Raw genomic sequence first — 14,944 nt, forward strand, 5'->3', positions numbered from 1 at the left:
ATATAATATATGGTCTATTGGTGAAGTAGCATTGATCACTTTGAGGGCGGGGTACATTTAGTCTCCACCAAGGACAAAAATAATTCAACAGAGGCAGGGATATGTAGACCAGAAAGGGGGAACTCCCACGCATCCTCCTCGGACTGGACTGTTACACAGAATTTTACCACTAGGTGTTGCAGCTTGGTTGTCTTCACTGTACGTCTAACCAATCTTCCTCTCTGTAATCCTGGCTCTGTGTAGGTGTACATCTGCAGTGACTCGGTGGAGGCTCGACAGCAGATTATGGAATTAGCCCGCCAGCTCAACTTCCAGCCGGTGGATATGGGCACCCTGTCCTCTTCGCGGGATATTGAGAACATTCCCATACGGTTATTTCCTGGCTGGAAGGGCCCCGTCCTTGCTGCTGTGGCCCTCTCCATCTTCTTTTTTGCTTACTCTTTTGTACGAGATATCATCCACCCATATGTGAAATATAAGCAGAGTGACTTCTACAAGATCCCCATAGAGATTGTGAACAGGACACTGCCCACTGTTGCCATCACTCTCCTGGCCCTAGTGTACCTGGCAGGCCAGCTGGCAGCCGCCCACCAGCTCTACTTTGGTACCAAGTACAGGCATTTCCCACACTGGCTGGAGGGCTGGCTGCAGAGCCGCAAACAGCTGGGCCTCCTCAGCTTCTTCCTGGCTGCTGTGCATGTTCTCTACAGCCTCTGTCTGCCCATGAGGAGGTCTGAGAGGTATCTGCTGCTCAACACCGCCTACCAGCAGGTTAGTGCCATGTCCATGTCAATACCCTGGTTTCTCAAACGTCATGTGATACCTTACCCCGGCTAAAATCTGAGTTCTCATACCCTGGTTAAGAGACCAAGATAACTCCTTTTGCAGTCTATATCAACAACATTTCATTTCGGGGATTGTTCAGGTTCCACCAGAAATTCCGTGGGATGTCCCTCATTCTCGCCCGGATGTCGGTCACCTTCTGCTTTCTTTGTGTTGGCGTTCTAAACTCTGGTGGATTTCTGAGGACTATGGTTAACTGCTCCTCAGATCTCTGCAGGGTAAATCCAGACAGCTAGCTAGACTATCTGTCCAGTCTGAGTTTTCTGTTGCACGACTAAAAGTACTTTTGAACGTACACACGTTCAACCAAAACAAGTTCCTTCCTGAGGCTATTTAGCAGAGGCACTGTTGCTCCATCTGGCGCTTAGCACCACCCAAGACGATTGTGATTGGTCTAACGAAATGCCAATAAACCTCATTGTATTAATTAGCTTTGTAGCAACTCATTTGGCAATGGCTTGAATGTAATGGACGGTCATTAATTAATACTTGCCGCTTTGATTGATTTAAAGAACTGATTTTATTATCCTGGTTACACGTCTGTGCATGCTCAATATGTTTATGACTGCCCCTCCACACTCTGCTGCAGTGTTTTTTTTTTTTTGTTCTGATTGTTCTCATCTCAGCCGAGACAAAATAGACATGCCATTTCAAACATCTTTCATTTATTGTCAGAAATATCATGTTTTCAAAAGCATCACTTTCATCAAATTGTATGTAACATATTTAGACTGCAAGCAGGCACATCCGGACAAACAAGCAGGCTTTATGTTCCAGGGCTGAGCCCCGGAGAGCCCCGGCGCAATTTAACCACTGCATACAGGGTACAAATGCGTTTGTTTCTCTACACGCAAAGCTCTGATGACCGGGGCCTTTATTTGAGGCAGGCTTGTTTTAGAAAACATGCCTTTACTTCTAATTCCTTTGATTAATACATTTGGTCAAATTTTTGTATTAAACTTCTTTCTTCTCCGTCTCCTCCCATTTGTCCTGGTACATGTTTGTTACAGCATTATGCTGTTATTTCTCAACCCTCAGTGCTTCCCACACACTCATTTATTTGTGGCGACCCGCCACAATATTACCAATGACTGCCCCATTTTGATTGTCCTTTTTTTTTTTTATTTAAATTGGTTAAATTTTAGAGCATCAGGCAACACATATATTTACTCAGTCCCTCACTGCCCTGCTCTCTCTCTCTCTCTCTCTCTCTCTCTCTCTGCTTCCTGTATCTGTTTCAAATGTCTGTCTGTAGACAGATTCAGGCTTTTATTATGAAACAGTAGCAGAAACTTGTGTAAAATGTAATGACTTGTCTCATACCGTACTTCAAATGTAGCTACTGCCATCCTGTGGCATTTCTCTGGTACTACAAATTACAGTTGGGCTGGGGCATTAACACCCGACTGGAAAAAGGACAATGACTCTTTAAATCAGTAATCCAGAACAACAAATTGTTGACAGTTGGGCCACAATTTAGCACACTGACCCCAGTGGCTTCGACAAGAGTTTGATAGGCAGGTGGTTCATCCAATCACGCGCCAAGTATTTTTATTTTTTAAAGTGCCTTTCCTTTACCGAACAGTTTCCAATTACAGCTTCTCACATGAATTTGTCAGCTGTTTGGGCGGAGTTAGCAACTCCTTCAGCTGCACTACTTCCGGGAAGTCAGCTCTCATGTATCCTCGCCTATAGCTCCTCGATGATCCCTCCTCGATGCTCGCTGCTCGGGGCAGAAGTAAGCGCTTTAAAATAAGGGTTATGAGATGCAGCCCTTGTGAACTGCAACTCCAGCCCTTAAGTAGGAAGAGAAGGGCAATCAGGAAGAGTGGACTCAGGTGTGGCTCATCTTCCTGCCTCACCCGTGACATGGATACGCTTTTTGGTGCAAACGCACATGTTCTGCATCATTTTGGCCGATTGTCCAAACGAATCCTGTAAACGCACTGCCTGAAGACACACTTTTTTGAAACCTGGACCCAGGTACGTGTGGACGTGGCTTCAGGCTGCCTCCTCACACAGCTCACAGGGGAAATGGCAGGAGCCACCCACAGAGTGGGAGGGTCATCCCACCACACATAAAACAACAAGTGAAAGATGATGATTGTGATGAATTGCATCTTGTGTTGGCAGGTCCATGCTAATGTGGAGAATGCGTGGAATGAGGAGGAGGTGTGGAGGGTGGAGATGTACGTTTCCTTTGGGATCATGAGTCTTGGGCTCCTGTCGCTGATGGCCATCACATCTATTCCCTCGGTCCACAGCACGCTCAACTGGAGGGAGTTCAGCTTCATACAGGTACAAACATATTACCATGGGCGCAGGAAGCAAAAAACAATGTGGGTGGTTGGTGGAAAGTCCGATTGGGAGGTAACTTTAAACATCTGCGAGCCATGTTGGCTGCTGAGCAAAGAGGTCATTTAAAGCCCTGCCTATGTTACAGTATGTAACTTAAAAACAGAAACCTCAGACCGTGTTTGCCTCTTTTTTGGCGTCAGTAGTGAAAATGAGTCATCCTCAACATTTTGCTGCATTCTGGTTTCAGAATGAACAGTTGGAGAACAATTAGATATAAAACAGGATACAGGCTCTACAGGATTGTTTTCTTTGGCAACTATCATGTGTTCCCAAATATGCAAAAAATTTTAGGATTCGTATTATCTCAAATGGCTTTATAGCTGCCGTAAATGGAGCATGCTGCCTGACGCCCCCCTCCCCCTGTTTGGATCGTTTCCAGTTTCTAAAATGTGCAGACTGATCTCATGAAGTGGCGTATGTATGACACGCCAATTCGTATGCCATTATTGCCGTGTTATCAAGACGCATACTCGTTTTTTAGTGTTGATCAATGCCGTTTGGCCTCCATTGACTAACATTACTTTGCGATTGCGTGTGAATTGACACTGTAGCGAGTAGTATGAAAAACCCGTGAAAAACCGCAGGAGGTTGGTCTGGGTGGAGGATGGATAAAACACAGGACTTTCACCCAGGAGACCGGGGATCGTGTCCCACGTGTCATGTTTCCTTCTTGTCCCGCGTGTCACGTTTCCTAAACTCAACCATCACGTTCTTCTTTTACTAAACCCAATCGGTTCTATTTTTCCTAAACCCAACCTGTCTGCTGTATACAGTGCTCAAAATGCGTGCAGATAACACGCCACTTGGCTTTAGAAAGTGCCGTGTATGTTTACGTCTGCTGTATACAGCGTAGACATACACGCGGATAGCTAAGAAATGCATACAGATCACACGCCACTTGGCTTAAGAAAGTGGCCGTGTATGTTTACGCAAAGTCATGATATCACGTTGAAATGTGAGAGATTATTCCGCATTGGGTACTTTTACTTTAAGTACATTTTTCCTGATATTATTTACATACAACATTTTAACTGCAGGGCTTCTTCTTGCAACAGAGTATGTTTACAGTGTGGTATTAGTACTTTTACTTAAATAAAGGATCTGAATACTTCTGCCACCACTGCTGACATGGCTCAGCAGTTCTATTACTGTATGTACCATTATGAGTCTTCCTGTCTCTGCTCCAGTCCACTCTGGGCTACATCGCTCTGCTCATCGCCACCCTCCACGGCCTGCTGTTTGGCTGGAAGAGAGCCTTCGAGGAGGAAGCCTATCGTTTCTACCTACCCCCCAGCTTTGTGGTGGCCCTGGCCCTGCCCGTTTGTGTCATCCTGGGGAAGGTGCTAATGCTGCTCCCCTGTGTGGCCCACAAGCTGCACCAGATCCGCCGGGGCGTGGACAGCAGTCACTCCCGGTGCCAGCGCCTGGAGCCAGTGGGCTCGGCTGCCCACGTTTCGCCAGAAAGAGTCACCATCATGTAATCGCTGCAGCACAAAGCTGCCATATACTGCCATTAACAGTTTTATTGAAGCAAACGTGTGAATTGGGTACTTATTAGCTGTTACCAAAACTAGTGACCTTGTATGCCTATTATGTTACAGTTTGTGCACCTCAATTGTAAAATGGAATATTATCTTTCCTTCCTAAGCTCCGGAGGCAGCGCAGGGCTCAGCAGAGGAAGGAACTTGTTTTGGTGGAACATTTGCACCCCGCAAAAGAAAACTCCACATACAATATTAGATCAAGTTAACTGTTGACACAATACGGTAACGTGAACTATTTAAATTAGCTGATACATGGTTAAACCTCATTAGCTCTTACCAGTGTATCTCCGTGTGTACTTTGTCCACAGCAATCCCACCAATCGGTCCCAAAACGTCCCAGTTAGAAAGGAAATGCCGTAAACATTTTCTTTGTAAATCTTTACAATCATTCCCCAAAAGAACCAAGCAGGCCTGCCTTGTTGCACGGCCCAAATTATCTTCAAAACTTGACATTTTCAGCGTATAGCTTGCTAGTTTGATGGGATTTTGAGAACGGCAACACACACAGAGATCGGAAGCAGAGGGGCTTCAGGGGATCCAGACTTAATATTTTACCAATACTTTGTTCCCGTCTTTGTGTTCTGATGTCAAGGAGGATGGAGACTCTAGAGACCCCAGAGCCCATCCTATCCCCACCGGGGGTGAAGGTTTCCTCCTCGTCAATTATTTCGTCTCCTAGCAAACAACAGAAAAATGCCTAAAAGCTGCTCTCTGGTGATATTCACTACCAACAAGGTAAAGAATTCATAATTTAAGTTTCTATAAGCTGTCTGCCCGAAAAACTGAGCTTTTATTAATACAAAAGTGGATACAGACCTGAGGAATCAGCAAAGAGAATGGAGAGACTGTGGGATTCTGACTCTAAAGCTAACGTTATGTCCGACGTTACGGGTGTTAGCTTAACTTACAGACATATAGTTAGCCTAAAACTGACATTTGGATATTTTACGTTCTAACAAAATGCTTGCTGCAAACGTAATGTGGGACATAACGTTAGTTTAGTGGTTTAAAAGATCTATTTATATTCAAAAAGTGAAGAATTTATGCCATTGAGTTCTATCCATCCAACTCCTTAACGCTTGTGTTTTCTTCCCTTCGACCATGAACTTGTTGCCCATCCAGGTCAAAAGTGAAATTGAACTTTTGGTGCCTTTTTTCAGCATTTTTGGCTCTTTTTTTATGCTTTTGACACTTTTTAATACGTTTTTGTCACTTTTTTTCAACGATGTTTTAAATTCATGGTCAATAAACCTAATAAATTGACATTATACCTCACTTTTGAGTTAAAAAGGCAGAAATTATTAATTATTTTGACTAATAGTTAAGATCAAAGGATGTTGAGTGGATCACAGCTTATGTCAAAGTTTAGTGAGGATATACCGTTTTAAAACCGTTTAAACATGTTGAATAAAACACCCAAAATGAAAATGAAAGTAATCATTAACTTTATTGAAAGTAATCATTAACTTTACATGGATCTGCAAAGAATGCAGATCCTTGCATCCATGTTACATTTGGGCATTTTGGTTCAAAGCAACCCATATTGCTGATGTAAAAAAACTTTGAAAACAGGTCAAATTTGACCCGAGGACCACACAAGGGTTAAGTCAAAGTTGCTTTTCTTTTCTTTATACTGCCTTTTTTTCAACACTAATAGCAAATCTGCATTGGAAAAAAGTGCTAAAACATTAGCCTGTCTGTAGACGGTCTTGTATTATGTGATACTTTAAAACTAAACATGAGAATAAATGAATAGTTTTACCTGTAGCGGTGTTGAGTAAGAATGCCATTTCAATAAAGACTTTCTGTATTTTTGCAATTATTTGAATGGAGTGCTGTGCAGTTAGTGAAGTTGTCAAGTCAACTACTACTTCAGAGGACCTGGTCCTTTTCAGTGTATTTAATGTACTGTATGTGTACCATTCCATTAGCATAACTCTGTTTTGTGTGCCATAGTGTGCTGATGTGACTCTTTTGCCCTGTTGTCGTGTTCACAGTATGTCACATAAATGCAGCTGTTTCTTACAGCAGGAAGACGATCGGTGAATACATTCACTCATGTGACTCTCACAAAAACTTTGAAATCTTTCCGTCCCTTCACTTGCATTACAATGCTGCAGTGATGTACAGTAACTGTTACAGGAAATAAAACTAAAGTGTGATGGATCCTTTATCTCAGGCGTGTCTAGTCTCTACTGGTTGGTTTTCAGACTAGTGAAATGCAGCAAAATATTTTAGACAGTCTTGTTTGTGTTTTCTGCTCTATATCTTTCCAGTTAATTCACCCAAATGTAGAGTTTTATTCACATTTAATCTCTTCTGGACTTTGATAAAAACACAGCTTCAATATTTTTCAGAGTCAGAGACCTGTTTATGAATGTTTAGGCATGGCCACGCAAGCTTAAACCTTTATACAGGAAACCTCATTGGGACACACAGTGGACAGTTTCACAAAAGCAGAACTTATAAATGCAGGATAACCAATAAAGCAAGGCTTGACCTAGACTAATCTGTGCAGCCTGAGGAGGAGAGACTAAGTCGAGTCGGGCTGAGGAGGAGAGACTAGGTCGAGCCGGGCTTAAGTAATTTGGATAGATGCACGTTCATGGCTTTCTGTAACAGAACGCAAGGTCTGCATTGTATTTTAATGCAGGCTAATAATAATAATAATAATAATAATAATAAGGTAAAACCACTGCTGAGTGAACAGAAAAGGCCCCAGGGTTAATAAATATTGGCTGTTAGCCTGGTCAGGAGCAGGCTAGCTGTCAGCCTGGCTGTTAGCATGGTCAGGAGCAGGCTAGCTGTTAGCCTGGCTGTTAGCCTGGTCAGGAGCAGACTAGCTGTCAGCCTGGCTGTTAGCCTGGTCAGGAGCAGGCTAGCTGTTAGCCTGGCTGTTAGCCTGGTCAGGAGCAGGCTAGCCGTTAGTCTGGCTGTTAGCCTAGTCAGGAGCAGACTAGCCGTTAGTCTGGCTGTTAGCCTGGTCAGGAGCAGGCTAGCTGTTAGCCTGGCTGTTAGCCTGGTCAGGAGCAGACTAGCTGTACAGAATAAATCTCCCTGGTAACTTAGGTACCTGGTCTCATTCTCAAGAGAGACCTGTTTGGGACAAAACACAACATCAGTTACAGACAGAAACAGATTACAACAGTATATACAGTACGATTGTAAGATTTACCAAATAGTATATACAATATTTAAATTAAAGTGCCAAGTAGACTTAAAACACTAAAATACTGGGGCGACCTCTAGCTCACCAAAGCGTGTGCCTCATGTAGGCTGAGTCCTTTGCAACGGCCTGGGTTCGAGTCCGACCTGCGGCCCTTTGCTGCGTGTCATCCCCCATCTCTCTCCCACCTTCCCTGTCTATCCACTGTCACTATCAAATAAAGGGGAAAAAGCCCCCCCAAAATAATCTAAAACACTAAAAACAAGAGCCCACAGATTTTTCCCCCCAGTGCCCTTAAAAAGATCCCCTAGCTGGTGGCCAGGTTAACTCAGTTGGTGGAGCGGGCGCACGTGTAGGGGTGTGTACCTCGATGCAGCTGGTCCAGAGTTAGAGTCCGACCTGTGGCGATTTGCTGCATGTCATCCCCCTCTCTCTCTCCCCTTTCATATCTAGTTGTTCTTTCCATTAAAAGGCAGAAATGCCCCAAAAAAAGATTTAAAAAAAAAAAAAAAAAAAAAATCCCCTAGTGGGATCAAGCTGGAAACCGACGGGATGATGAAGGCATAGGCGTAGATTTCGGGGGTTGCAGGGGATATGTCCCCCCCCAATATTTAGAAGACATGATTTAGGGGGCTCAAAACGGGGTAAAGAACACAACAGGACGGTGACAAATTTGTGATTTGTTGTGATTTGAAATGCCTTCTATGTAGATTTAAACTTAGGAGCTATTGGCTTTAACAAGGTCTCGTTCTCCAATAGATAAGTTGTTGACTGTTGAGATGTACAGTACATGATTCCTCAAAAACATCCCAAATCACGTGGTGATGTTCTGAATGTGCAGAAAGTGGGTTACCCCCCCCCAATGTTTTGAAACATGACCCTTGTATCTACTGTATATCTATGTTCTAGATTAGACAGGGCTCTTAGGTTTTCTCGCCAAAGTTGTTTGAAATAGCTCTGTAAAAACTGCTTCTTGGAACAGGCCCCAAGCACAAAGAGGCCATCTAAACGCGAGACGGCCCTGGGTTTGAACACACCTAACCAGCTGTGTTTTTGCCGAGTGGAATTCTCAAGTCTGAATGCACTTCAGGTAAGAAACTCCGAAATAAAGGGGCGCTGCGTTTGTCTGTCTGACCTGTACACGCTGACCTGCAAAAACACGACGACAAGAAGAGCTGAGACGCCAAATACATTGTATAAAAATAATTTTAATGAACCTATCACACTTAAATCTCACATTACAATCTCATCGTGGCAAATAAAAACTTGATTCACAACACATTTGATTCCATAGCTTAAGAAAAATGGCTAAAACAAAGTCGGTTAGAACTCTGACAGTAAATGTGGATGGTTTTTGAGTTGTCAAATGAAACGACAATGATGGATCATCAGTGCAGGAGTAAAACTTTAAAAAATGGTTTTTATGTAGATGGACCTGTAATATAGTGTGATGGCAACGTGACTATTTTAACCAACAGTAGGGGGGTAAAAGATCTTCTGACATTGAGTTGAAATAACTACATCTATCCATCCAACTCCTTAAGTCAGAGTTTGTTTTCTTCATACTAAGGAGTATCTGACTTTTTTTCAACACTAATAGCAAATCTGCATTGGAAAAAATGTGCAAATACATTAGCCTGTCTGTAGACTGTCTTGTTTTAATTTTAAGTGATACTTTAAAACTAAAAGTGAGAATACATGAATAGTTTTACCTGTAGCGGTGCAGAGACTTTGTACCAAATTCCACTCAAATATAGGACATTTTTAAAGACGCCTTTCTTTCCTACACAATTACATCATACTGCTAAGAAAACAACTGTACAGTGTCTATTCTTCATCATTATGAGCCACTTCAATTAGGCACACAATAACCAATGCTGGTGCACAATACATTTTACTTGAGACTAGTATGCAACCAAAATGCATGAACCCAGAAGGAGTGAGGGTTGGACAACTCTTTCAAAGCTGTTTTCTATTACAACAAGTGTTTTGTCGTGGGTTCTGCATGTGCCGAACTGAACCATTATATCATCTTACGGTGGTCGGGATTAGAATTATGAGTTACATTCTATTTTCGCCATAAAATAAGAAGGCACTTAATGGTTTGCTTTTTTAAACCAGGTTCGGCATTAGCCTATGGTGACCATAGGAAAATGGATAGTCCACGCTTCCTCCTGTAGGCTACTGACACATGCCTTCTAAAATGTTTCTAAAACATGACCCCTTTTTTTATGAAACGCACATCTGTGCACCAGTTATATAAAAAATAAAGTCATACGTCGGAGCGCAGCTGCTCCAGGCGAGGCAGCAGCTCCTGGGCGCTGGGTCTGCAGCGGCCGTCTCCGCTCCAGCACCGGCCCAGCAGAGTCCTACACAGCCGCCCCCGCTCGGTCCCAAACACCGGTTGGTCCTGGACGGACGGCCGCAGGTTGTGCGCCACCACCGCGTAGAGCACGTGCTGTCTGTCGCCGGTGTACGGCTGCTCCCTGGTGATCAGCTGCCACCAGGTGATCCCGAAAGAGAAGATGTCCGCTTTGGGAGACAGCCCCTCGCCTTTCAGCAGCTCCGGGGCTCTGTGCGTGTACGTGCCGCCTACGTGGCTCACGTGGGGGCTGATAGCGCTCTCCTCGCACCCGTGGTCCAGCTTCACGGAACAGCCGAAATCGCAGATTTTGCACACGTCTTCGCTGGACACCAACACGTTGGCTGGCTTTATATCCAGATGCACAACGCTGTGGGAGTGCAGAAAGCGCAAACCGCGTGCAATGTCTGCGGAGTACCTGAGCCACCGGTCCTCCCCCAGCGGCTCGGCGCATCCGTAAATGATGTGCTGCAGATTTCTGTTCCCCACGAACTCCATCAGTATCGTCCCGATGCTGCTTTCATCTCCAAAACCCACCGGCACGCAGGTGGTCGCCGCGATGACGCGCACAATGTTGCCCTGGCGCAGGTGTGCCGCGTTCAGCTCGGCCCAGAAGCTCTGCCGGGACGCCAGCTTGTTCTTGGTGCACTTCTTGACCCTCTTCAGCGCGACGGTGTCCCCGAGGTACTCCGCCTTGTAGACGGAGCCGAAGCCTCCGGAGCCCACAGGCTCCACGGAGCGCAGCTCCTTCCAGTGGATCACGGTGGACCAGAGCCGGCTGGCAACCTTGCCGTGGGGCCGCTGAGCGGGGACTTGTAAGGTGTTGCCAAAGGCGTATTTGGCCAGCGGGCTGCTACAGGTCCCGAGGTCCAGGGACTGGTTAGGCAGCAGGCGGGTTATGGGGATCGGAGAAGGCATCGTGCTTGGTTGGAGACTGTGTTTCTGTTTGTGTGTGTGTGTGCGTGCGCGCAGCCTGGAGTCTGCTGCGGACTGATTGGCAGCTCTGCAGTCTCAAAGCTTTTCAACACACACACACACCATCCAGCCACACCGCCACTTAGTGTTGAGGAGTATGTAATGCTTTCTGTTTGGGTTCAACAAGTTCATCCCGATGGTTCAACTCAGTTTACACTTTCTGCAGGAGGGGAGGGCGTTGTAAAACGAGACCCCCTTTTTTTTTTTTTTTTTTTAACATTCTGTGATAGTAAAGCACACTAATATTTAGCCTATGTGTGTCAAAAGTAACTACCACACGTGTGCGTGCCACATGGCTGCCTAATTAACAACTAGACTAGACTATCTATCGATAGTTGGAAATAAAACATGCAGGCTTTTTAATATTCAACCTATCAGACAACTTTGTGCATTTACACAGTTTAAGAAGTGTAAATGGACAAGTTGGACTTAGCATGAGGCTGGGGGGAAGGAGGAGGAGGGAGCACCACTGAGAAACATGTAACCCAGCTCAGAGCTTGTGTTTGTCCTGTTCAGTCGTTTTCACTGAGACTTTTTTTTTTTTTCCCCCAGCATGCAAGGAACAGATGATCACATTCTTAAACCCAACTTCAGTGTAAGATGGGGATGATAGCATCATCTGTCAGTCTGTCTCTGGTGGAAGAAGTATTCAGATCCTTTACTTAAGTAAAAGTACTAATACCACACGAAAAAAAATACTCTGTTACAAGTAAAAGTCCTGCATTGAAAACGCTACTCAAGTAAAAGTATGTAAGTATCATCAGGAAAATGTACTTAAAGTAGTAAAAGTACTTAAAGCAGAAATCTCCTCCAATTGTAGTGTGTGTAAAGGATCCAACCAGTTGTGTGTTTAATGGTCTCATCATCTCAGCTGGACTTGTAGGCTGTTATATTGTTGGCTAGTTTACTTTAGAATCAAACATCAGATTTTATAAACTACATGGGTTTAGTGTGCAGGAATCTTAATGTGTAAAGTAACTAGTAACTAAAGCTGTAAAAGATGAATGTAGTGGAGTAAAAAGTACAATATTTCTCTCTGAAATGTAGAGGAATAGAAGTAGAAAGTGGCATGAAAAGACTGACTGATATAGATATAACACTGAACTTGTTTCTATAACTGTAGAGTGAACATCGGCTAAGTAAAAGAGGATTTACTTGTTATACATTATGCATTCTCTTTAATCCCACGTAGTTTGACACGTATCTTTCTCTCCTTAGCAGTACTGCACTAAATATCTCTTTTTTTATCTTATTTTGGCACTTCCTTTCCTCACCTACCTCACTTCCTTTCCTCTCCTTTCTTCACCACTGATTGGTTCCTGTTTCCACCCTGACAGCCCTATTTACCTGATTGAGTTCACCTAGACGCTCCTCATTTGAGACCGCATCCCTCTCGTGCTGGGTCCTCAATCACTCCCAACTCACTATACAGTTTGCCATTTTGTAGCGCTGTCCAAATGTATAGTGAGAAATATTATACCCTGTATGGTGGGCTCAACGTATCCCACAATGCATTGAAGTGGACATCGATGGTCACTCAACCAAGCCCTATATGCCATCATGCATTGCGCTGGAGGAAAAAAAACGGACGAGAGGATAGAAAGCAGCGTGACTGCAACCTGGTGTAAACATGTAAGTAAAAAGTTAGTTTTACCAGTTTATGTAGCCTCATAAAATGTGAATGTAATGTGTTACGCCATTACGGCACAAATCAGGGAAATACATGGGGTGGCATTTCCAAAGAGGTATAAAAGCTGTTCATTAAGACTTTTATTAAAGCTTTAGCGCGTAACTTTTTGATATTAATGAACGTCCGTTCCATTCAAGCCATCGCCAAACGAGTTGCTACAAAGCTAATGAAGACTATCAGCTCCACACAACTCTCTCTGGATTTCTCAGTAGGACTATGTTCAGAAGATTGTGGCGTCTGGCGACATTCCCGCGCAGAAACTCGAGTGAAGATAATGACATCATGTTTTTTTAATCCTCCCTGTCCTCCTTGGCTACTAGCAGCTTTGTGGACCGTGGGAGGGGGCGGTGCACGATCGCAGAAGGCTTGTATCGCTTGGACGCGCCAACAGTTTTATTGTCATTACTTAGAATTCCTCATGGGGGAGACAGGAACTACGCACTATAGCTTTAATTCTTGATAACATGTTGATCCATGTTGATAACGTGTCCGGGACCCCTAGGGGGTCCTCAGAGTTGCTACAGGGGGGCCAGCGTATTATTGTTTGATGATTGGGAAAAAAAAAAAGATGTCTGACAATATACATTTACATGAATCCAACAGATTACCTCCATGTGTGCCAGAGCCTTCAGCCAAATCAACAAGAGTTATCTCCCCCAAGAGCAAACATTTAGTGAGGAAATCTTCCTTTTAAAAACCTTGGGTGGTGAGAGAAACTCCCTTTTAAGGAGAAACCTGGGAAAGACCCAGGCTCTTGGTAGGCGGTGTCTGACGGTGCCTGTTGGTTGGTGCGATGAACAGTGACAATAATAGTCAGAATAAAGATAATGGAACAGTGACCAGAAATAGTAGTTGTAGTAGTTCATGTCATAGCAGGACACTGCAGGGTGTTACAGATTGTAGCAGGGCACATCAGAGCATAGCAGGACGTAGCAGGGCACATCAGAGCATAGCAGGACGTAGCAGGGCATAGCAGAGCGTAGCAGAGCATAGCAGGGCACAGCAGAGCGTAGCAGGGCACAGCAGAGCGTAGCAGGGCGTAGCAGGGCATAGCAGAGCGCAGCAGAGCGTAGCAGGGCACAGCAGAGCGTAGCAGAGCATAGCAGGGCACAGCAGAGCTTAGCAGGGCAGAGCATAGCAGAGCATAGCAGGGCGTAGCAGGACGTAGCAGGATGTAGCAGGGCACAGCAGAGCATAGCAGGACGTAGCAGGGCATAGCAGAGCGTAGCAGGGCATAGCAGAGCGTAGCAGAGCATAGCAGGGCACAGCAGAGCGTAGCAGGGTACAGCAGAGCGTAGCAGGGCGTAGTATGACGTAGCAGGGCGTAGCATGACGTAGCAGGATGTAGCAGGGCACAGCAGAGCATAGCAGGGTATAGCAGGGCGTAGCAGGACGTAGCAGGATGTAGCAGGGTACAGCAGAGCATAGCAGGGCGTAGCAGGACGTAGCAGGGCATAGCAGGGCGCGGAGCAGGACCACGGCGACAGCTGGAACCATGATTTAGGGGCCACCCTAATCCAAGGAAACATGCTGGGTGAAAAAAACAAAAAAACATTTCTGGGACAAGGATGTACACAGATGGAAAGAGAGAGGAGAGAGGAGCTCAGTGTATCAAAGGAAGTTTATTTTAATAGCTTATTATTGTATGCATCATAACAATTTATGTATGTCTCTCTTTCAGCTAAGGGTTCCTTGGCCAAAAAACGTCGAAGACCCCTGGCTTAGACATTATGGCTGATAATCAAAATCCTCATGGAGAACATGAACAGGATTTTTACATCCGGAACCACACTGTTGACACTATTTCTGCTTCCTGGCGTCTGCGTTGTGGTCGCCCTACGACTAGATGACGGCCAAACCAGGCCCCTCGCACATTTTGATCTGGCCCGCGTATCAATTTAGGTTCACAATAAATTTTGGGCCTCCTAGTTGCGCGCCAAACCAATAGGACGGTAACTGTTTTCAAGCTGTAATTACGCGACACTCAAAGCAGAATTTGGCAGATT

General features: G+C 44.7%; 2 protein-coding genes across 3 annotated transcripts in view; one reads left to right on the plus strand and one right to left on the minus strand.

Annotated features, from left to right (window-relative positions):
- Positions 1–4,950, plus strand: part of steap2 (STEAP family member 2, metalloreductase) — a 28,531-nt gene extending 23,581 nt beyond the window's left edge. For both annotated transcript variants that reach the window (XM_028569846.1, XM_028569847.1), the window contains 3 exons: positions 244–771; positions 2,977–3,141; positions 4,389–4,950. In XM_028569846.1, the coding sequence (XP_028425647.1) occupies positions 244–771; positions 2,977–3,141; positions 4,389–4,682 (987 nt within the window). In that variant the 3' untranslated portion in view covers positions 4,683–4,950. The remainder of the gene's footprint in view (positions 1–243; positions 772–2,976; positions 3,142–4,388) is intronic.
- Positions 4,951–9,099: 4,149 nt separating this feature from the next.
- mos (v-mos Moloney murine sarcoma viral oncogene homolog) lies at positions 9,100–11,316 on the minus strand. Its single transcript, XM_028569528.1, has one exon. The coding sequence runs from the start codon at positions 11,189–11,191 to the stop codon at positions 10,184–10,186; it is 1,008 nt and encodes a 335-aa protein (XP_028425329.1). The 5' UTR covers positions 11,192–11,316; the 3' UTR covers positions 9,100–10,183.
- Positions 11,317–14,944: the final 3,628 nt, after the last annotated feature.

The sequence above is a fragment of the Perca flavescens genome, chromosome 22, assembly GCF_004354835.1.
Source record: "Perca flavescens isolate YP-PL-M2 chromosome 22, PFLA_1.0, whole genome shotgun sequence".
Lineage (NCBI taxonomy): Eukaryota > Metazoa > Chordata > Actinopteri > Perciformes > Percidae > Perca > Perca flavescens.